Source organism: Lepidochelys olivacea (genome assembly GCF_965140295.1).
Source record: "Lepidochelys olivacea isolate rLepOli2 genome assembly, chromosome: 1".
NCBI classification, from domain to species: Eukaryota; Metazoa; Chordata; order Testudines; family Cheloniidae; genus Lepidochelys; species Lepidochelys olivacea.
In genome coordinates this window covers 170,952,242-170,976,863 of record NC_140411.1, presented here as the reverse complement: position 1 = coordinate 170,976,863, position 24,622 = coordinate 170,952,242, and the positions used below count along the sequence as shown (strand labels likewise).

The following is a 24,622-nucleotide window of genomic DNA, read 5'->3' as shown; positions in this document are numbered from 1 at the left end:
CCTTAGGGGAAAAGGGAGAGGAAAACAGGACAATGGAGAATGAAAAACGATGCTTAGTGTTTTGAGAACATATAATGTAAATAGCTTAGATATTGATCAAATCACTGGCTCACCACCTCTAAAAGCTGCAAGCCTTGCCCAGGAACCTAGACAAAAAGTTTTAGAAGTGGCCACTGATTTTGGGTGCCTCGGGGAATTAGCTATCCAAATTGAGGCACCTTCAGCCTGATTTTTTTTCCTGAGGTGCCCAGCTTCAGGTGCTCAGTGCTTCTGAAAGTCAGGCCAGGAGTACTTCCAGTTGGGCACCCGAAAGTCAGTGGTCACTTCTGACAAATGTGAGCCTTAACCTCTGTCCCTCAGTTTTCCCACCTATAAAGCACAAAGGGTTATTAACAGTTACCTAGCTTGGTGAAGCACTTTGAGAGCTTCAGATCTGGAGTGCTAAAAATTATTATTTAAACATTTTTTTATACCCTGTCCCTGCTTTTAATTAGCAAGTTTGCTCTTGCAATAAAAACAAAAACAAATCACACACACTTAACTATTCTCTTCCAAAACAATACTACTGTTATAGAATGAAAATACCAGATTAAAATAGTTAATAACAGCTATAGATAACATTTTCTCTGACAAGACAATAATACACTGTTTTCAATAAAGAGTCAGTCCAACATTTGCAACTGCAATATTACTTACAAGGGAGACAGAACAAAAGAAATCATGTCAGATTAAGGTTCTCCTGAATCATAGCTCAGAACATAGAGCATAGCTTCTGAATAAACAGATTATGTTGCATAAGGTAGAACTAGTAGGCAATCTTCAGTTATGACCGTCTGCATTAAGGCTGCATATGACTTATTGTGGCAGGCCCAAGAGAAAACATCCATTGGCATTATGATTATTATAGATGCATTATTAAGTTTCCTTGTTTTTATTCTCCATAGGCTTCCTCAAAACTAGGAGATATTAACCATTCCATCCCTACTCTGCTCTACAGCAAAAATTAGACTTGAAATTATAATAAGAATCCATGGTGCCCAAAACAAATCAATTGCTTATTTTCAAAGCTTTTTAATCTGTAAAAAGATCCGAGAAATTGCACACAAAAAAGGGTAAAGCTGTAAATACTAGAGATAGGTGAATGACAAAATTCAAAGAATTTATGAAAAAAAAAATCACAACTTTCATCAAACAAACGGTTCGAATGTTATTTGACCATTTTGAGGCCCTAATTCAGCAAGCACATAGGCATGTGCTTGACGTTATACACTGTGAGTAGTCCCACTGACTTCAATGGAACTTCCCAATATTCTGTGCTATATAGATTCTTATACCTCCCTCAGCACAGCAGTATCTAAGCTCCTTCCACTAGTGCATAAAGTGACCAACATCGGCCATGTGCGTTCATTCTCTCTCTGACCCCCCTCCCCAGAGGAAGAATAGTATGTGTAGTATAGTGTTTTCTTTTGGTAGGGTCTGGAGTTTGTTTGTTTTAAATGTACACATTGCTCTGTGTCAGTGGTTCCAAAACTTGTTCTGCTGCTTGTGCAGAGAAAGCCCCTGGTGGGCCGGCCCGGTTTGTTTACCTGCCGCGTCTGCAGGTTTGGCCAATCGCGGGTCCCAGTAGCCGCGGTTCGCTGCTCCAGGCCTATGGGGGTTGCAGGAAGCGGTGCGGGCCAAGGGACGTACTGGCCGCTGCTTCCAGCAGCTCCCATTGGCCTGGAACAGTGAACCACGGCTACTGGGACCCGCGATCGGCTGAACCTGTGGACGCGGCAGGTAAACAAACCAGCCCGGCCCGCCAGAGGCTTTCCCTGCACAAGCGGCGGAACAAGTTTGGGAACCACTGCTGGGCATTTATATTGGAGACCTTGAACTTGACTCCATATTTTATGGGAAGCCAGCAACAGAGATCATAAGACAATATGCTGTGCTCGTGGTGGCCTGTGTTGCTGAGGCCTGCTGCAGGGTTCTGTACAAGTTGGAGTTTCCTGAGGGTTGATAACTTCATGCTCAGTTTCCCACAGTGTGTAAAATTACAGATGTGCATAGGTCTGAGCAGGATCATGGCTTTAGTAAGCACAGTTTGAAGTCATGGGAAAAATAGAGCTGAGCTACAAGTAAGGAAAGTTCCTGAACATTTTAAAGTCCTCTAAATAGATATTTGCTTCAGCTGTGTTCCCACTTTATTCACTTTTCCATGAACATTGAAATGAAAATCAAACAAACAATTAATCACAGGAGCATGCTTGGAAAATGAACGTTGGACTCATTGCTGAAACTGGTTTCATCATAAAACAAAACTTGGTTAATGACTAAACAAAATTTGTTTTTAGGAGAAAAAGACTGGATAAGTCATCCACCCAGGAATCAGAAATAATACCATGTGACATAGGAGACCAGTCACGAAACTCAAATACTTAAAGCAATACTTATAGTGAACAGTTTGCAAGCAACTCTCTTGTCTCCCATGATGTGTAACCCCTGGGGCTCTCTTACATCAAAGGGAGCATTTCCTACTCTCCAACGAGCCCAGTGACCGCAACTGTCCGTTGCAGGGGTGTAAGAAGCAGGGCATCTCCTCCCATACTGAGCAGCTGGGCACAATCTGGCCTAGTAAGATATGGCACAATAATAAGAATAAATGCTTGTGCACAAATCACAGACAGGAAAAGGCCTGAAGCCACTCAATAAATTGTATGCTAGGAATAAATCAGCTAGCTCTAGTGAAGACTCATTTTCAGTTCATCATAAATCTTTTTGCAGAGGACCGTATATTGCACAACTATTACAGAAAATTCAAAGAGCAATAATAATACAACTGCAGTATATCACATTTTTGCCGATTTTTTTCCCTTTTCCGCCCAATTTTAACTAGGGGGATCATTTAAATAAGTAGCCGTTTTACATGATCTAATACTGGTACCAAAGTATTATAAGATGCACATGAAGTGACATGTACCATTGAGATCTGCTACAGAAGAGATATTTAGGGAAAGGCTGCTATTGGTTCCCTCCCCCCTCTATGTAGGTAGCAAGCTTATGTAGGAGAAAGGCCTTTCAGAATTAGCTTTTCTCACCCACCCCTGAATTGAGTTAAATGGAGGTGATGAGTTGCCTGCCTCCTTGCCGCACATGAGCATTAATATGGGTTTTATGTATGGAAAAAAATATTCATTTTTGCGGGCAGAAGGACTACTGATAACCCCTTATAATAAGGATTGAGATGAACAGCTAAGGCGGGTCTCTTCTATTTGAAAAAAAATTAGGTACAGTCAGAGATAACTTGGGAACATACAATAGATTGGGTCTATGAGCTGTTAGTCTTTAGTCAGGGTTTTTTTTGCTAGTTTGTGCAACAAATAAACCAACAGCTCCTGAAAGTCGGTGGCAGCAATTTATAGTTTGGCCAGTAAAATAAAAATTGAAAAAAGAGAAGTTTATATAACCCTTCTCCGGCTCCTCAGTGAGATAAACTGGCCTCTGATAGGAAATATTGGGGTACAAGCTGTGGGAGAGTGAGACTTGTTCTCCCCCCAGCAAACCAATTCCTCACTGCTCCTAACCTAGAGACCAGTTCCCATGCACTTACCTCATAGTGTTCCCGGTGCCCAACACAACCCAACTTGAGACATTCAGTCTTGATTAGCTTCCCCTCCATGATATAGATACCTTTCCTACTGGCCCCATCCCCATTAACCAAATATGTTTTCCCAATGCACTCCCTCTAGGAGAGCAACCCAGCCTAGGGGCATTCCGTGCTCACTCTTTCATCAGGTACCCGCAAGTGGCAGAGCCAGATTTCGAAATGGGCATGTGTGTCTGTGTGTGTAAAGGGACGATGGGTCACTAGTGACTGGCGGTGGGCTGGAGAGTGAGCCTGCCCAGCACTCACCTAGCAGCAGTCCTCCTGTCTGGCTCCTGTCCTGTGGGGCTAGTCCTGGCTCCCCACTTAGGGTATTGCATGGGTTCGCAGCATCATTCAGGTTTGGCTTGGCCACCTCTCCATTCAGCCCATTGACATCAATAGAAATCAAACACTGAAATACCTTTAAAAATCTGATCCAAAGAGACTTGCCTAAGGTCACAGAGGAAATCTGTGCAGGGAACATTTTACAGCAAGAAACAATGACTCTTCTGTGTAGTAAGCTTGTGCCTGCTGTCATTTCTCTGGGGATTGTAGCAGTTTGTGCTAGCCCACCACCAAACAGGCTGCTCCGTGATAAAGAAAGCATGTCAGGCTCTCTTTGTAATGTCTCACCCATCACCCTGTCAGCTGTTTGACACTTTCTTCTGCTTGCCTTGATACGATACCACAAAAGAATATTTCTATGGATGATCCAGTCATCTTGCATTGGGTTCACATGTCCGGGCATTCACAAAGACATCTTAATAAGGCAAACAATGGGCTAAATGCTGCTCACCTTACTCCCATAAGTAATCCCAGTGAAGCCAATGGGCCCACCTGTGTGAGTAAGAAGAGTTTGGGCCAAAGTGGCTTCACTGATGTATACAGACAGCTCTCAGGGTAAAGAGAGAGTGCATTGAAGTATGAAATTCAAATATAGACATACAAACATAATTGCCAAAACTAGCTGCCACCTCCAGTATATTTAACATGCAGTTTCAAGCAGTTTTCGAGGAAGAAGCCGGCATATCACATCTGCATTGGACTTGCCGTCGACTAGAGATAGTTGGGATGATATGTAAACCTTGCCATGGGGTCATAATTACTCAACCCCCCCCCCCCAAAAAAACCCCTCCTTTACAAAACACCACCACCTCAACATTGTATGTATCCCATCCACTAGCTGTGAACTGGTGTAGTAGAGCCCTACTCACTATGGCTTGACATGTTCCTGAGGCATTGCCTCCCTCTGTGGGTGTGTGTGAGAGAGTGTGTCTGGAACAGAAGCCTGGGTTTATTCCATCTGAGAATTCCACGCTGCTTGGAAAGCTCTTAACTGGCCAGCTGTGATTCTAGCCACATTACTCAGTAACCTGAAAGGAGCTGGGACTATGGCAGAGAATCTGGGCCTAAGATCATAGTGACTGAAAGTTATTAGCATCTAATAGTTGTTCAATGGCCTATATTAAATGAATCCCATGGATATGTGACCATATGTAATCTTAATTATTTCTAAGTCTGTGTCTTCGCTGCCAAAAAGGTGGTGTTTTTTTAAAAAAAAGCAAGATAACTGACACAATAGTTATCTTACTGTAAAACCCTAGTGGAGAGAAGACACCTCTAGTTTTTACTGCAAGGTAGCTAGATGAGGTCAACACTATATACGCTACCCATGGATCACCTCACCGAGCCTAAACTCATGATAAAACTACATTGCCATGCCTGCACTAGAATTTTACAGTGGGGTAGCTAACATGCATTGGTTACCCCCTGGTAAAAACAAATTTTTTAGCAATAAAGACTAAAGCTTAAGGGGCCTCTTATCTTGGTGTCTAAGAACTCAAGTATGGAATGGGACCAAACTTCCTTGCCCCAAAACAGACACTGGTCTCACTGGGTTATGGTTAAACTAAATGGCAGCTTTCCCTGCCCCCCATCAACCATTTACATTTATTCAGTGTTCAACAGAAACAATGACAAAAACAGATTCCTAACCCAGGGCCACAGGTCAGGTCCTTATGTCACTATAAACAAATAGTAGAAATCAGTGAAACACTCCAACTAAACATATACATTCCCCTCGGTTAATTTTAGTTATTTATATATTTTTAGCATAGAGTTCTGCCTGTAGCTTGTCTTGGATGTGTCTGTGAGGTTCACTTGAGCACAGCTCAACCTATGCTATAGCTTGCTGGGTTAATTGACAAGCTAATGAAGGACACCTGCCAGCAAACCCCACTGTTTTGTAACTCCTGCTGGGTCTGACTACATATCTGCAGCGTGCACAGGGTTATGAGATTCCTATCCAGTGACAAGCTTAGAGTGGGGTTATCACCCTGAATCCCCCAAGGTTGAGCTATTCTCTATGACAGACATTAATCACCATCACAATTAGTCTCAGCAGAAGCCCAGGATTAAATGGGCTTGGAGAATAAACCACTCTTTCACCCTAAAAGGTTATAGCTCAAGAATGTGGCTTAGGAGGTTCACTTGAGGGGCCCAGCTGTTGCCTGTACTGCAAATACTATGTAGATAAAAAGAGGATTCAATGTGACACTTCCCATATTGGTGCTTAGAAAACTGTCATGTGCTTTTTTATCTTCCATCTGAACAGCCTCCAGAACCTGGGAGGGGAAGACATCTCATACAAGAATGAGACTTTAAATGGTACCATAACTCCTATAGGTATTTTACTGAAATGTCAGTCTGGCGTAGGAGCCCAAGTTCTGGTTCAGGCCCCGATCCCTTGATGTTCTAACACACAGGCGAAAAGGCTGTCAGCTGAGACTTGCTGACTCATTTTAGCACGCAATGCTGCGGACACATTTTCACTGCTAACCTTGTATTTGATATTTCCATGGGCAAAACTGAATATTTTGTCATACCCAATTACATTTATGAGTTCAAGTCTTCACTCACTTAGAACCTAACCACATGCTGCATGTATAAAAATGATTATTTCCCCTTCTGAATCACACACAGACTGTCCAATCATACCTGAAGGCAAACAACAGGAAAATGATGTTCCCTGATTGCCTTCTCTCTAATGAATAAGAACTATAAAAAGGAATTTCGTTCAATATCAATTATTCATACTCCAGCAACTAGCTGACACATCCTCAATTATGACTACCATCCACACTGGCAATAAAATGCAGTTTCAGTATGACTGGAATATATGTTATTGTCAATTGAAATATATATCATGTACAAGGCAATAGACAATGACAACACCAGAGAGGAAATAACACCTGGCAGCCCCTTGGGAAATATAGAGGCAAGACAAGACAGCAAGATTGTCCAGTATCCTTATCTGCAGATTCTGTACTTTTAAACATTGACCTCTGAGGTATAAATAACAAGAAAATTTACCTGTGCTTACCTGAAAATTTCCTTTCTTCAAGTAATAAGGCCCACTGTTACAATGGGTATTTCAGCTGGCTTGAGGGCAGAACCAGACCTGTCAGTCACCAGCAGCAGCTGCATGCCCTACTCCCTTCAGATGAGATAACATCCACAGCCATGATCATTCAAATCTTTCCTAAATTGTTAAATATACATTGAGGAAAATGCACAACAATTTCTTCTACTGCAGGATATGTGAAATTCTTCCTCATTCCAAACCCAAATCTTTGGATATCAATTTTCATCCCTATTCTGGGTAATCTATTCGTGTCCAGGATGGGCTGGATTGGTGCAATTTATTACTTGAAAAAATGAAATGTTCAGATAAGCACAGATAAATATTCCTGTTTGTCATCATGTTCAGGCCCACAGATCTGTTACAATAGGATTTTCATAGCAGTGTGCCTCTGGGGATGGGAAGTAAGAGCATTTTTTAAATATGGAGCTCCAAAAAGAGAGAGATTATATATCCTTCATCTGCCCTTGTCCCCTAAGGCATGGTGAAGCCTTCTGCCAAAAAAATAAAATAAAATAAAATAAAATAAAATAAAATAAAATAAAAAATCCTGCATTGCTAAAGATTGGTTGATCAATGTGCATAATTTGGTGAATTTATGTATGAATGGCTATGCAGCTGCCTAACTGATCTCAGTACAGAAGGCCTCTTTCCCTCCTGTCTTTTGTATGGTCTCGAAGGAAGACAAAAGGGTGGGAAGGCATATATCAGAGACATTGCCCTTCTTTGTGAGAGGTTATTCCCTACCTCACTCCCAGGTCCTGAGACATGCAGAGGCCACAGGGCACTTTATAGCTGTTTCCAGATGCAAAGAAGTTAAAAGCACCAGCCCACCAACTGGACATAAAATGTGTGAGGTTATTTCTGAGTGCAGGTTCCACTCTGCTTTATCCAAGTTCTGATCTCTATGTATAAGTGTTAGTCTCCCTGCCAATTCGGGAGATAGAAACTTGCTCAGCCAGGACAGAAGTTGATTTCTCTCTTTGGGAGAAGGCTGATTGTGTGTTTCCTACTGTAATGATGAAATCCCCATCAGACACATTGATTGTTATGATTAGAATAGTCTGCTATCGATGGAAGGAACAGTACTTTGCCACTTCAATGAATCATTGCATTCCAGCTAGTCGATGCTTTTCTGTGTCTCTTCCTGGTAGCCATTCCTTGGATTGACTTGGGGCTTGAATGAGCCCCCTGCATTAGTCTCAGCTGGAATCAGACACAAGAATCATGCTACCTGATTTATAATGGGTAGATCCCTTCAAAAGTCTGGTTCTCTGCACTCACCAGTTGAGGGAAGGCTACACAATTGGACCTTGAGCTCTGCGTGGAGGGAGTAACAGTAGTTACTGAATAGGTTTTAGGCTATGTCTACACTACATACCACTCTGGGTGGTGTGTAGTATACATACACACAGAGCCCCCCAGCACAGGCATAAATAGGCGCGTGGCCAGTGAGGCATGGCTTGGGTGAGTAAAGCCACACCTGAAGGGTGTGAGTATGTATGTGAGTACATACCCTATATGCTCTCTACTCACCCAAGCAGTTCCTCCTGATCTACACTGCTCTTTTTAGCACTGTAGTGTCCCACTGCCTTCCTGATGCTGGAGCCTTCCCCCTGCAAGAGGAGACTCCCCCAGCAGGAAAAGGCTCTGGCAGTGGGGCGGTAGTGGGGAAAAGCTCTGCCATAGGAAAGACTCTGGCAGTGGGGAAAGGCTGCCAGCTCCCCATTACTGGAGTCCTACACCACCACAGGGAAAGACTCTAGCAGCAGGGAAAGGCTGCCAGCACCCTGTTGCAGAAGCTCTTCACTGCCTCAGGGAAAGGCTCCGGCAGTAGGGAGCTGCTGAAGCTTTTCCTGTGGTCTGCCCCCCTGCCAGAGCCTTTCACTGACATGTGTAACTATCCACTGCAGTGTAGACACAACCTGCTTTTCACTTTTCTGTGTAGCTCCACGTACACTAGGGTGTGTAGTGTAGATGTGGCCTTATAAGAACTCTGAGTCACTGAGGCATGCCTGTGGATGAGATCAATATTCCCAATAAGCTCCAATAAGGACTGGATTTTTGTTTCTGTGATACCACTTATTTTCCTTTAAGGCTCTCTTCAGCTTCTGTTAACATTCTGCTGAGATGGGATCTTGTACACGATAATATTGACTTCCCTATGATTGACTTTCCTGCCACCATGTGTCTGTGTGCAGCATGAATCCCAACGATTCTAGAAACTGTATCACTCTTGTGTTCGTAACCCAGGCCAGCTTGGTGTGGCGCTCTGTCCCCCTCTGGTGGCACCTAGCCCAGCTAGCGATTGATGAGTGTGCTACAGCCTTGGCTAAGAGCCCTGTGGCTTTTAGTTAATGCAACAGAGGCTTATGCATTTAGCTACAGAGGCCCCAGGTTCGATCCTCCTAATGACCAGAGTCTGTCAGTCTTACGTGTTCTTTTCAGCTTTCTCTCTATAAGGAGTTGTGATCACAAAAATTGCCCAGGAGAGTTAAAGTGGTGTAAAGCCAATATGAAAATTACCATGATCATGGAAAAGACCCTGGGAACCTCTGGTCAGATCAAATGGCAATTTTTAACTTTAGGGGGGAGACAAAACTGCCATCCGTATGAAAGATGGAGGAATTATCCATGGGATGGTAAAATGGGAATGTGAAGATAAGCCTCCTTTAGGGACTTACTTAGATGTTTGTCAGGTGGAGCCCCTCTCAGTTTGTTCCCAGTTCTCTGAGGCTATAAATACAATGGGGAGCAGTTTGTATGGCTTCAATATGTAGTAGATGATGTATGGCTTCATTCTTGTCCTGGTATTTCCATGCTTTCGAGATTGGGAATGGGACAAAGCTGTTCCTGTGATTCTTGCACCGCTCCATAGAATACACCCCCTGGAGAATGAGTTGGATTGTATGACAAAGGGGCACTTGGCTTAGTGGTCCAAGGTGTCCCTTCTGGTCCTATGTCTTACGTTCCTAAATCTCATGCTTCAGGGCTTCGGACAGTCACCTTTGGGGGGGAGGAAGGAAACCTTTCCCCTCAAAATGTTATGGGATTTTTTGGTTTCCTTCATCAGATGCAGGTGATGTCTGTAGAGGGGACACCAGATGGAATGGGCCGGTGCTCAGGCAATACAGAGAATTATCTTTCTTAGATGCTTGGCAGGTGGGTTTTGCTCACATGCTCAGTGTCTAACTGGTTGCCATATGTGGGGTTGGGAAGGAATATTCACTAAAAGCAGATTGGCAGTGCCCTTTGTTTGTTTTGCCAATCTCTTCCTTATGGGTTGCTTACTAGGATCATCTGGATACAGCTCATGAAATCAATCCCCTTCCATTGCAGGGGCCTTAGGCATTGGTGCTCCTGAGTCCTTCCTATTCTCTGCATGTCGCACACCATAGTTTAGTCTCCTCTGGGCCGCAATACTTCAGTCTAATCCAGGTTACTGGGCTCGATGCAGGGGTGACTGTTGGTCACCTCTGATATACAGAAGGTCAGACCAGTTGATCTGGTAGTCTCTTCTGGCCTTAAACTCTATGACCTCATTTTGACCAAAGCTTTAGGTGGACATTTGCTCCCAAATTGTACACTAATCAGGTGGTCTAACTCTGGATTGGGCTGGCTGGGAATCATACAGGAACTCAGGTATGATCTTCCATCTGGCGCACTGTCCTTCTGCATTGCTCTCCTCATGGAGATGGGGAATGGGGCCAGTCCTGCTTGAGGGAGGGGGATGAGATAACGCTGCCTGGCCTGGCCTGGGTTGAGTGGGAGACTGCCCTTTGCCCACAGAGCTAGCCAAGTTCCCCAATGAGACACTTGATAAGGCTAATTAACCTCTTACTCCACCTTTTCATGTTCTCAGTATATATATCTTCTCACTATATGTTCCATTCTGTGCATCCGATGAAGTGGGCTGTAGCCCACGAAAGCTTATGCTCAAATAAATTTGTTAGTCTCTAAGGTGCCACAAGTCCTCTTGTTCTTTTTGTGCATACAGACTAACATGGCTGCTACTCCTGAGACTTGACAGAAATGCCTATGACTGATTTAGCATGAAGTCTAAAGTGCTAATTCAGCAGAACATTTAAGTACATGTTTAACTTTAAACACGTGGGGGAATCCATTCCTATTCAGTAAAGCACTTAAGTATGTGCTTAAGTGCTTTGCTGAATCAGGGCTTAAATCAACTAACCCTTTAATAATAATATGTAACATTCATATAGTACTTTTCTTCGTAGATCTGCAGAGGTGGTATCTTTAGGTCTAGGCGGAAGCACACTGGTGGAGTAGTGGCAAGAAATTTGTCCTGCTAGTGTCTCAGCTTTACTTTTTCGATGGATGAACGGAGGTCTACAGAACTCTCAATCTGCCTCCTTTGACAAGCACTAAAATAAAGTTCATGATCTCGACCAAGCAACATCAGACAGCTTCCCAGCTTCTTGTAGTTTTGTGTTTGCTTTGCTGTCAGCTGAGGGCAGAAGTTAAAGAAGAATTACCTAATTTCCAGATGTAAAGAAAAATATAGGGAGGTAGGGGAAGTAACACAAGTCGTAGGCCAAGATAAAAGATCAAATGATCTGAGAAAAACTGTCTGAAGAAAATGTGTTTTCTAGATTATTTTCTCTCGCATAAGGACTTTCAAAGAACGTGGTATGTTTACTTGTTGAGAGAAAACTGGAATTTACCTTTAGAGGACCTGCGGTGTTTGCTCCAATCACATTCTAGAAAGTGAATATGTCTTTGTAAATGTTGTAAAAGTTATGGAATGACTGAAGGCAAAGATGGCCCAGTCACCACTTGTGTGGGAAAAAGGGATCTCAGCAATAACTTCATGGGGGTTTAGAGAAGAGCTCATTGTAAGGATTGGAGACTTGGTTTTCAATGGATTCTCCTTCTATTGTAGCCTAGAGACCGTATCTTGGGTTGATGTAAATAAACCTAGTTCAATTGACTTTAGTTGAGCTAGGCCATATTACACCAGCTGAGTATCTGGCCCCATATTTTACCTTAATAGCGAAGCATTGTCCTTACCAACCCTCCTAAGCCGCGGTTTTCTTTCATCTCTGTAGGTTTTAGTTAATCCTTCCTAGTTATTATTCGCATTGTGTAGGGCCCAAAGGACCCCCTCATTCACTATGATTGAAAATAATATTTTTGAGTCATGGGCAGCATAACAATAATAATTAAAATTTACATAGTGACTTTCATTCTCAGACAATGTTTAAATATTGACTATTTAATTCTCACAACAGATATATTAGGCAGGTAACTATTATTCATCTATTAATTGACACAAATACCTTATATTATCACCTTCCTGAATCTGAGTTTCCCAAATCCTTCTATGGATTATTGCCACTGTACCAGTTATATGTGAATATTTTAATAGATAACTGTAGTTTTCTGATTTTCCTTTATTAAAATATTATAGTTAATATTAATAATCTTTCTTTTGGATTATATCTAATACAAAGGTATTGAACATTTAATTTCTCTGTGCCTCAGTTCCCCATTTGTAAAATAAAATAATAATAATAATACTTTATTTCTTTTACCCTTGTATGTACATTGCAAAGTCTTAAAGGCATGGGCAGTTTTACAATGTGGATGTACATCATAGTGGGGCCCTGATCTTGGTTGAGGCCTTTAGGCATTACTGCAACACAAATACAGGCATTGATAAATAAAAATAACACAATAATAGTGACCACTTGCTGTCATTAAAGACTCCAGTCAATCTTTTCTCAAGATTTGTTGTGCAGACCCGGATTTCCAGGGCAAATTCCTATTTGGATAAATACATTCCATCTACTTTAATTCCATGTACAGTTTCAAGGGATTAAGGCATTTTTCTTTGCTTCCTGTCCCAAACTGTCATGTACTGTTACTCTGTGCTCTTAAATACCCATCCTGTTTCATTCCCTGGTTGAATACATTTCAGTGGTGGTTGAAAGATTCCTGTGTATCTAGTTAGTAAAGCTTTCAGGGATCCTTTAGAATGAAAGCTTCTATAGAAATGTAAAATGCTATTAATTATTATTATTCTAATACATGACCACTAGCCCTTATGAACTATCCCAATCCATAAAAATATTGCTGTGGTTTAACAAAAGGTCTTGGAAATATTAGCCTTAAATTGGAAAGATGTATTTTTAAAATAGAACACTGTTACTATCGACTTACTTGATTTATGAAGCATTATCGTCTTTGTATTGTGGCATCATTGAGAACCTGGCCTCCAGATTTGCTAAAATTGCTAAACATTCCCTATTACGCTTTCAAACTAATCAACATTAAAAGAGTAAATCTTTTAATTTTTCATTAATAAAAGTTTATATTACCACTAATAATCTATTCATTGGAGTATGTTATTTAAGTAATGATAGTCTAGTACATTTAACTTCCTATGGCTTTGCCTTGACCTTTTAACTCCTCTAACTGATCATTACCTAACTGTAAAATCCCCCAAATAGGTCATTAATGCTTAAATAGATTTCTCTTGAAATTGCTAGAATATACTCTGGGAGCAGAATGGTCTCTACAGAGATACCTGTTTGTGAGTTGCTTACTCTGTATGAAGATGAAGCACTGATCCAACTGATAAGACCTTTAATAAGTGCTACTCAGCCAGAAGTTCTGAATTCAACTAAATTTAACTCTGTGCCTATTTAAGATGGTGAAACTCTTCTTTCTTGTTATGCAGCAACTGTTTCTTTGCCATGTTGCTTAAATTTAATAAACCCTCCAAACTTTCTTTCATCTGCTTGTATTGAACATGTACCTCAGTTTGCTTTAAGAAGGCTGTTTCTATTTAAACTCTTCTCAAACACTCTGAAAGTACTCAATTGTATATAGTGTGACAAAGTTCCTCCTCTAACTTGGTGGGTCTTGCACTTATTGGCGGATTTGCTTGCCTCAGAGATTCACGGCAGCCCTCAGTTTGGCCGTTTTCGTGAACCCACAGCCCAGGCCAACTCCTCCTGTGTCTGACCAGGAGTTGGGAGGAACCCAGGCCCGCCCTCTACTCTGGGTTCCAGCCCAGGACCCTGTGGAATGCAGCTGTCTAGAGTGCCTCCTGGAACAGCTGTGTGACAGCTACAACTCCGTGGGCTACTTCCCCATGGCCTCCTCCCAACACCTTCTTTATCCTCACCACAGGACCTTCCTCCTGGTGTCTGATAATGCTTGTACTCCTCAGTCCTCCAACAGTACACATTCTCACTCTTAGCTCCTAGTGCCTCTTGCTCCGAGCTCCTCACACACACGCCACAAACTGAAGTGAGGTCCTTTTTAAACTCAAGTGCCCTGATTAGCCAGCCTTAATTGATTCTAGCAGCTTCGTGATTGGCTGCAGGTGTTCTAATCTGCCTGCCTGTCTTAATTGTTTCCAGAAAGTTCCTGATTGTTCTGGAACCTTCCCTGTTGCCTTACCCAGGGAAAAGGGACCTACTCAACCTGGGGCTAATATATCTGCCTTCTATCACTCTCCTAAAGCCATCTGGCCTGACCCTGTCACAATAGCTACATCATCATCTACTTTGATAGGGCTTGATGTATACTCCTTAAGTGACAAAATTCCAGCTGACTTGCAGGAATGGAACAGTCTTATGCTTCATTCTGCGATCAGCCAGGGCAAGGGATATTGTAAATCAGTTATGAGACATTGAATCATCCTCTGATATGGCCCAAAAGTTTTTTGAGAAAATTAATGTACAAAGTGTGCACCCCAAGGCTCTCTCTTACTGGGGTCCCATCAAACAAAAGGATGTTTATTTCTGTGAGATGCTAAAATGAATTTCTAAGACTGTCCTCCTGAATACATGAGCTACTTATGTAATCTAGACACCTAATCCACCAGGACCATCTTTACAACATGATACCATCAGTGATGTGCAATCTCAAAGCTGTGACTTAAACTGTGGGTCTCTTGACCAGTGATTTCTCACTAATTACCAGAAATGCCTCTTCCCATAAGAGATGTGCTTTATTACTGTGGATAAATTGGAGAGAGTCCAGTGAAGGGCAACAAAAATGATTAGGCGTCTAGAACACATGACTTATGAGGAGAGGCTGAGGGAGCTGGGATTGTTTAGTCTGCAGAAGAGAAGAATGAGGGGGGATTTGATAGCTGCTTTCAACTACCTGAAAGGGGGTTCCAAAGAGGATGGATCTAGACTGTTCTCAATGGTAGCAGATGACAGAACGAGGAGTAATGGTCTCAAGTTGCAGTGAGGGAGGTTTAGATTGGATATTAGGAAAAACTTTTTCACTATGAGGGTGGTGAAACACTGGAATGCGTTACCTAGGGAGGTGGTAGAATCTCCTTCCTTAGAGGTTTTTAAGGTCAGGCTTGACAAAGCCCTGGCTGGGATGATTTAACTGGGAATTGGTCCTGCTTCGAGCAGGGGGTTGGACTAGATGACCTTCTGGGGTCCCTTCCAACCCTGATATTCTATGATTACTTGTTCTGACTAATGTCACTATGAGAGAGATCTTTATGATGAGGGAAGATTTATGATCTATGAGACATTCATATTTCCCTTTTCTGTTCAGGAAACTGTAAGAGGTTAAATGTACAAAGTAGCATGAGGTCATTAAATAAAAATAGAACTGCAAAACTGCTCTCTGAGATGTATTTTTGTATGCAGGTACATTGTTACAGAGCAGAAAATCCAGAAACGAGGGAAGGAAAAGTACTCACTTCATTCGTACCTTCCTCTCCCAAGGGTAATTATTTTGGCATAAAAAGCGTCATCAGGTGTGATCAGCTGTAAAAAGGCATGGGTTACTAATGTGGCATTGCTATGGGAGAGGAGGGACTTCATGCAGAGAATATGATGCTTGCTCTGTTATGCAGGCTGACCACTGGCTGAGACTGGTATATTGGCAGACATGACATCATCCTAACAGATGGTCATGAGTAGGGGAAGCCAAAATATTATAATCAGGACTTCTACTGTCAAGTATATTTTAGGCTCTATCTATGAACAGCTGCCTGTCCCTTGTGAGCAGCCATATTAATGGCTAATGTGACACACCCTTATTACTCCAGCAGAGAGCTGGATTAATTTTAAAAATCAGATAATTTTGGATTAAAGTGCAAAGCACCAAAAGGAATAATAAAATCTCCATTCTTTGTTGAAGGCACTATGAAACTCACTATAACCAAGTTCTGCGGGATAGTCCAATTGCTTCTGAATAGATTAAGAAGTTTGAGTTCTTTACACAATGCTCGGTTTGGCCAAAGACCATGTAACAGCCCTTTTAAACACATTCTGTTGAGAATAAAGGGTTTTTATGCCTTCAGGTGGACTTTTCAGGGGGGTAAAACTGCCCATAGTGGAAGGGACAAATGCTACTCCAAAATACTAGCAAAGATAGTTATTCAGGCCTGGATTCAACAAGGTATTTAAGCTTGCAAATACCTGTAAGCATGTGAGTACTCCCACTGAAGTCTATGAGATCATTCATGTGCTTAACACTACACTAGCACTAAAAACCTTACTGAATCAGGGCCTCAACACCTCAAGTGCTCCTCATTTGGGACCTAATTCAAAGCCCAGTAATGTCATGGGAGTCTTTCTAGTGACTTCTGTAGGCTTTGGTTCAGGTCCTCAGAGAACCATCTTTCTTTTTAATTTGTAATACATTGAATGCCCATGAAAGTTTCCAGCTGAGGGCTATGTGCTAGTTTTTAAACAAACACATTCTGAGCCTTAACAATCATGATTAACCTGGAGTTTATATGCATAAAAAAGGCTGTTTCCACAGCTTTGTGAATTCTGGTCACCATAACTTCTTGACATGTTACATCATTTTTCCTCTTCTACCTTTTACATAAGTTGTGGAGCATACAAATAAGGAAGGAAGCCATACAAAGCCCATACAACAGCTGTAAATGTTACACAATAGTAAGTTAAAATATAAAAATCCATGTTGGTGTTTTTGTTCCAACAACCCTCTAATGAAGGACACTCACTAACAATGCCTGAAAAATGATTCTGAAAGAGAAGAGAAGAGGACAGAATTGCATATACCCCTATTTGTGTGTGCAGTTCTTAAACAGGATGGTAAATCCAACTCTGATCTCCCTTTCAATCTATGGAGCCCAATCACATTTAAATAACCAAGATGACTCATTCCCCTATCTTCCCTGTTGACAGCAATGTTTACAGTCCCTCTGCATGCATCTTCCTTTATGTTGACTATTAACTTGTGAGAACAAATGTCCAATTAAAATAACTACTGATCTTCATACAGTTTAATCAGAAATCAAACTGCAGGAAAAAAAAAAATCTATGGAGCCTTAATAACCTTGGGTTTTTTCCCTCCAAAACTATTTCAGGATTTTGCTGAATCTGTATTTACTTTCAAAATTAAAGTATTATCTAGTGACCTAAAAATCTGTATACAGTATTTAAATCCATATAAAAAGATATGTCTATAATTTATAGTGAAATCTACATACAAAAACATTCTGTATGCTTAGATTACAGGCTATAAACCAGGCTTAATCTTCTTAAAAGTAGGCACTTAAAATAGCCTGCATTTTGGTCAAAAGTAGTTACATCAGTCAAATTTTGGCTATTGAATGACTAATAAAATTCTTGTTTGCAGTATACCTATCAGATCCTAAATACTGCTATGCTGAACACATCTCTGGTATTCCTATTTGGAATGGAAGTTAATAAGTAGCTTCCGTCTTTCTTGTTCTTCCTTATCCACACCACTTCAAGGAAAGATATGATACAGGTTTGTAGACAACAGTTGGAATTTTCCTCCCAGAATAGACCCCAGCTGCTGTATCTCATGCTCTGAAGAGGAAACTTATTAACCATTTTTATCATACATTCCTTTAATTGGAAAAATAATATTCCAGTTCACTTTAACAAGTTGCTAAAGAAAGTCAGCAGAATTGTGGATGACGCTAAACACTGTTGGCTAGGCTGTAAGTCCTAGTAGCTGTTTCTTCTATTGTGCTTCAGTTTATTTGTAAATTACAGTGATCTGGGATGGACTATACTTTTCTTCATCCTTTAGAAGTCATCCTGAGCCTCAGCAACTGTCCCCCGTTACACTACCCCAGGCAGTATATGTGGATGTAGGCCCCATTCTATTTGCTCCTGAGCCAACAATATCTGTCCATAATGTGCTGGCTGATTCAACAGGCACTTTATATCTCTTTAAAGCCAGTTAATTATTTCCCTGAATATCCAGGGTAAGGAGGAGGTGGCGGATACTGTATTGAAGTCTGTGGAGTTGGAGTGTAAGGTGGAGGTAGGTCTGCTGGGTATTCCATCTCATATTCATAACTATAAGGTGGAGGAGCCACTGAAAGTGAAAGAGAAGAAGAATTAGTTTGAAAAGTATAATTTAACCAAATCAATATGATTTAGGTGGGGAAGGTTTCCAGTAGCAAAGAGCTCTACACATTGTGGGACAAAGCCTGAGGTCTTCTCTTAAGTGTTTCTCAAGACTTTAGCTGAATAAGACAGAATGAAAACTGAGTAAGAACTTTAGGCTTATATGTGATAATGCTATCTAACAGGGAATATATGGTAAGAGATTTGCTGGCTGGAAGTTTTTGAAAATTCTATTAAAATTGTTCACAATTTTGTCCCTTCCAACCATCTCTATCTGCTGTTAATCCTACAGAACAGGGTCTAACCCAGCAAGTATAAATCTGAAGCTCTTATTATTATTTATATCATGACAGCATCCAAAAATCCCAACTGGTGTCAAGGCCCCATTGTGCTATGCAAATACACAGAAAGACACAGTCTATGCCCTAGTGCAGTGGTTTTCAAACTGTGGGTTGCAACCCAGTACTGGGTCGTGGAATGTAAGGCACTGGGTCGTGACGGTTCTGGTAAGCACCGCCGATCAGGCCGTTAAAAGTCCTGTAGGTGGTGATGCCTGGCTAAGGCATGCTAGTCCCTACTGTTCTGACACTGCGCTGTGCCCCGGAAGAGGCCAGCAGCAGGTCTGGCTCCTAGGCAGGGGGGCCACAGGGCTCTGCACACTGTCCCTGCCCCGAGCACCAGCTCTACACTCCCATTGGAGGGTTCCCAGCCAATTGGAGCTCGGGGTGGTGGTGCCTGTGGGCGAGAGCCATGTGGAGCCACTTGTGCACCTTCACCTAGGAGCCGGACTTGCTGCTGGCCACTTCCAGGGCGCAGCGCAGTCCACGGTGCCAGGACAGGCAGGAAGCCTACCTTAGCACCCCTGCTGCACCACTGCCCAGGAGCCATCCAAGGTAAGCCCGTGCCCCAATCCCCTGCCTCAGGCCTGACCCCCTTCCACACCGCAACACCCTGCCCCAGCCCAGAGCTCCCTCCTATACCCTGAACCCCTCAATTCCAGTCCCACCCCGCAGCTCTCACCCCCGCACCTCAACCCTTTGCCCCAGCCCTGAGCCCCCTCAAGCCCCTTCCTGCAGGGAAAACTCAGATCCTAGTGTAAAGGAGAGATAATGGCACTTCCCCAAAATCTACTCAGAGCTGAGGTTGAGGCAGAAGAAAAAATTTCCATAGCTTGCCACCTATATCAAAGATAGCTCCTAGCTAGGGTGGGAGAAATAGTTTCTCAAAGCCTGCTCCATCCTCCAAAAACTGCTTCTTCTGAAGTACAGAGCCTCCCGCTGAAAGGATGTTCATACCAGAGATATGAAAAATGGAGAGCTAAAATGCCTCCTGCTGGAGATGAATGGATAAGGATGAAACACAGCGAGAAGAGATGTCTAGAGATGTCCATTTTGTTTTTGCATACTAACTTTGCTCTTCATGATTGAGAATCCTAGTGAGTCCTATAGTGCTCTTTATTACTCAACTCTCTATGTCATGCAAAGCAATGTTGCTATAATGAGGGTGATTATAGCTAAGTTTCGTGCAGCTGGCAAGTATGGGAGTGAGGGGGAAGATAGATACATTGAGTACAGGAGACTGCAATACGGACACATGTGCAAATACTAACTCCGTAGTGAAATGAGGAGATTGTCAGGCAAACATAGTATAGTCTGGAGTGGCATTATCTTTGCTGCTGAACCCCAGTATGGTACGGAATCCCATTTTTAAGGCAAGGGGGAATTCCTGTAGTGCAGCACGACTGATTTTACTGTTTGTAAAATGTGTAACACAAAACCCTTATCAGGGCAATTTCAATAAAGTTGCTAAAATTAGAGCATAAAATAGGCCACAAGCCCAGGTCATACAACTGATAAAAAATACAACGGATATTTTTTTTAGGCTGTAAGCTGTTTGGTGCAGAGATTGCCTCTTAGCATGTGAATACAAACACTGAATAATATTTTATAAGCCCCGATTCATTTTCTCAGACAGCTCCTAGCATTAAGGACCTAATCCTGCCAAGTGTTAAGAGCCCTCTCCTCCCACCCCTGGAATTTGCAGGAGGCACATAAGATGTTCCAGGAATGGGCTCTTCAGTGTACTTTATGTGATTCTACTGTTTCCATGCCACAAGATTTTACTTACAGGACCTGGCCAATCTCCTACTTATACCTCCGTTTTTTTTGTTTGTTTTAAAAAGACCTGTCCTTAAAAAATTATTCACCAAAGCAATTTCCCTAATTTGGTATATGGAAAACCAACTGCATGGTACTGTCACATCCTCCTGAGACAATATAACAAGATCTCTCTCTTTCTCTTTATGTCATGGCTTCTTGTGCTGTTTTTCAGCCTTATTGTATCGCAGGTATTCATTTCTGATATTGGAACATACCCCCATAAATGGGGTTGGTGGTTATCAAATGCCCTGGCTTCACTTTGACATGAAACCAACATGATAGACAACTGATTGCCTTGCATGCCCTGCCACCATGATTATTCCTTATGCGACACAGAGCCATTAAGAAAGGGCTGGATGGCGGAAAACCAGACTATATTTAGTTTAGTAGTATTTGTATTTTCCATAGCAAACCATCACAGTATTTTAGGGATTGACTATGTAGCTTGTAACTTGGAAATGAAGTATATAGTTTAATATTAATGTTCATGTGTTTGAAATTAAATGTATTATTCTTTACTAAGCGTATTCAGAAGCATTCTACATGCTTCAGAGAAGCAAGAGGAGACACAATTTCAGCTCCAAGGAGCTCACAAGAAAAGGTCTGGGGAATGACCTTTGTGGGGAGGGTAGCTCAGCAAAACCTTCAGAGGGAGATGTGGCTCAGCAAAATCTGCCCCCTGATATGAGCTGGGTGGAACTATGCAAGATGATCCACATCGAGATCTCCTCTTCCAAAACCCCTTGCAGTTGTGAATCTGGCCAATCTGCAATATGTTGGGTTTCCAGAAGCTTGAGATGCAGATACTATTAAATTATTTAGATAAACACTTCCTTTGCATCGTATAGACCGTCCCCAAGCACTGAAACCACACCTACCCAACTCTTGAACATTTGATGGAATGGCAGGGTGCACTTTACACTGCTCTGGAGTAGTTTTTGAAGTATCTTAGGGTACGTCTACACTGCAATTGGACTCCCATGGCTGGCCCATCTCAACTGACTCAGGCTCGTGGGGCTGTTTAATTGTAGTGTAGACATTTGGGCTCAGGCTGGAGCCTGGGCCATGGGATCTTGAGAGGTGGAAGGGTATAACAGCTCAGGCTGCAGGCAATTAAACAGCCCTGCGAGCCTGAGTCCATTGACATGGACCAGTTTTAATTGCAGCGTAGACATGCCCTCAGTTATTGGGAACAGCTATCCTTTGTTGACATCTTTATGGCTTTATTTTACTTACTATAAACCAAGAGTGGATGTAACCTCCCCATTTAATGGCTGCACTTAACTAAACTCTTCTTATTGTAGTCAGGAGAGGCACTGACCTGCGACCCCGACACCCCTAATCCTGGCCTGGACGGGAGGCCTGAAGATGGGGAGGGAGGTGTTGGAGAGTGAGCCTGGCCCACACTCAACCTGTAGTGGGAGATCTTGTCCTGGGGGGGATGGGCTTGGCTCCCTGTTCTGGGTGTTGCAATGGGGTGGCCAGGGTTTCAGCACCACTCAGGTTTGCGGCATTAGTGGGGTGGGGGAGTGTGTGTGTCATGATTTCTGTGTGTAAAATTGACTCCATGAACCCCCACTAAAATCGTCACTGCTATGAAATCATAATGATTAAAGAATACAGATCTATTATGAACATGTCCTATGGAATTCTTTGGCAATCTTATGAAGGAGTAACTTAGCACCCTCACCTGGATAGGTGCTGATGGTGTTGATGTGTGTAGTTCTGATGACCCCTACTCGAGTCCCACGGTTGTTCTTCATGCACATGCAGATACAGATGGTGACACCGGCAATCACTCCCATTATAAATACGATACCAAATACAATCCCTGCTATTGCTGTGCCTCTGAAATGTAAGAGGAAATATGCAGTGAGTTTCAGTCAAAGGCAGTTTAAAAAAAGAAATCCTTTCCTCTTCAGTGTTCCTCATTTTAAACAAAAATGCGTATTGCAAATACCACATAAATCAACCCATCACAGCATCTAAACAAACATGAAGATCCCAGACACACACACAAAATGAGACAGTTCATTCAAAGTTACCTAGAACATTGAGCCAGGTCATTCTTTCGATTTACTATATGTTAAATTGTCTCATTCCAGGGCATACATAAATGACTTTTTAATATTGTGCAGGACAAGTTCTCCTCCTCCTCATTATGCAGTTTTCCCCCTAGAAGGTATCACTATTCTTTTTTCTTTAGAAAAAGGTAAAGTTTCCCATAGTACTTCTAAGGGCATCCCAAGATGCTTGCATGGTATGTTTCCATTTGTATTGTTCTTGTCTTTGCTATATTTTGGGTCATGAAGTTTTTTTAGTATGCAGAATTGTGTACCTATCCAACTCTTGGCCCACAGATTTAGGAGAACCTTCTCTATTGTGAACAATAAGAAGCAAATTCAATTTGGTCATTCTTTCCCACATCTTCTGGTGCATCCAGCATGTATACTTGCACAATGATTAAAAACAGTTATAGGGGCTCAATTTACTCCAGTTACCTTTTCCCCAAAGTGATTAATCAGACTGTAGTTCCAAACCATTTGGAAGAAGGAAGCCCTGTTGCACTTACACTTTGGGTCAAATTTTTTCTTTTAGATATACATAAAGAGCTCCTGATATTGAGGACCAAAATTAGCCCTTATGATACACCCTAGGCTCGGTCAGTGCATCCGATGAAGTGAGCTGTAGCTCACGAAAGCTTATGCTCAAATAAATTGGTTAGTCTCTAAGGTGCCACAAGTACTTTTCTTTTTGCGAATACAGACTAACACGGCTGTTACTCTGAAATCTGTGCAGTCAGTGAAGCATGCACAGTGTGTGAGATAGTATTGATAGTCGTGACTTTTATAAAGAGAAAACATGGTTTACTGAATATTTGTATTCTGTGCATCATTTTACTTTCAAAGCAGGATTCTAGATAGCAACCTTGTAGATACTGTTACGTATGTTTTATGTCTTCTAATTTGATACTTTGTTCAATAACAAATAAGCTACAATAGGATATCTTGCAATGTAGAGAATAAAGAAAGCATTGCGAAAACCTGAAAGTTATAAATAAAACAGGGTTTATAATGTGTTGGTTTTCATATACAAGTGTCAGCCCTGGAATGCATTTTAAAACAGTGAGTGCCCAGCCGCTTCAGTGGAAGTCAATGGTAACTGCAAGAGCCTAACACTTCTGAAAATCAGACCATTTATTCAGGTGTCTAAATATGGGTCCAGGGGCCTCTCTAGATCCACAAAAGGGACTTAGGCTCAGTGTTTTGTGCCCAAGGGAATCATCAGCCCCGAGTGAGGCATCCAGGCTCTTTATACAGTGAAGGGGGAGACTCAGGTGCCTAAGAATGGGATTCACAGAGGCCATCACACTGAAGAGCCTAGGCTAGCCAGAAGGAAATGCTTATGCCCTCAAAGGGAGTTAGATGTCTGACTCCCCTCAGGAATAACAGATGTGAACCCTCTCCTGATGGTAAGCACCTAAGCCAGCCCTTTCTCAGAAAAAACAGTGGTGGCACCTCCTTATAGCCCAGCATTTAGAGCAGGGGTGGGCAAACTTTTTGGCCCGAGGGCCACATTGGAGTTGCGAAACTGTATGGGGGGCTGGGGATGGAGGGCTGTGCCTCCACAAACAACCTGGCCCCTGCCCCCATCTGCCCCCCCCCACTTCCCGCCCCCTGACTGCCCCCTCAGAATCCCTGACCCATCCAACCCCCCCCCCCCCCCCGCTCCTTGTCCCCAGACTGCCCCCTCCCAGGATCCCACCCCCTATTCAACCCCCCCGCTCCCTGTCCCCTGACTGCCTGGACCGCTCTCCACACCCCTGCCCCCTGACAGGTCCCCTGGGACCCAGGGCCGGCTCCAGCTTTTTTGCCGCCCCAAGTGGCAAAGAAAAAAAAAAAAGAAGCAGGACCCGCCGCCGAAGAGGGAGAGAGGGAGTGAAGGACCTGCTGCCAAAGAGGGAGAGAGGGAGTGAAGGACCCGCCGCCAAAGACGTGGACGTGCCACCCCTTTCTATTGGCCACCCCAGGCACCTGCTTCCTTCGCTGGT

The 24,622-nt window shown here is 42.6% G+C and overlaps 1 protein-coding gene across 4 annotated transcripts in view; it reads right to left on the bottom strand.

Moving 5' to 3' along the window:
• CYYR1 (cysteine and tyrosine rich 1) overlaps positions 1–24,622 on the bottom strand; it is a 106,754-nt gene that overhangs the window by 14,074 nt on the left and 68,058 nt on the right. For 3 of the 4 annotated variants that reach the window (XR_014709451.1, XM_084613611.1, XM_084613613.1), the window contains one exon: positions 22,262–22,419. Coding sequence is in view for 3 of the 4 variants with exons in the window: in XM_084613611.1 (XP_084469737.1) it covers positions 22,262–22,419 (158 nt within the window). In the remaining variant the exon portion in view is untranslated. Of the gene's footprint in view, positions 1–15,504; positions 18,381–22,261; positions 22,420–24,622 lie in introns of those variants that run through there. The other variant, XM_084613612.1, reaches the window with a different exon arrangement.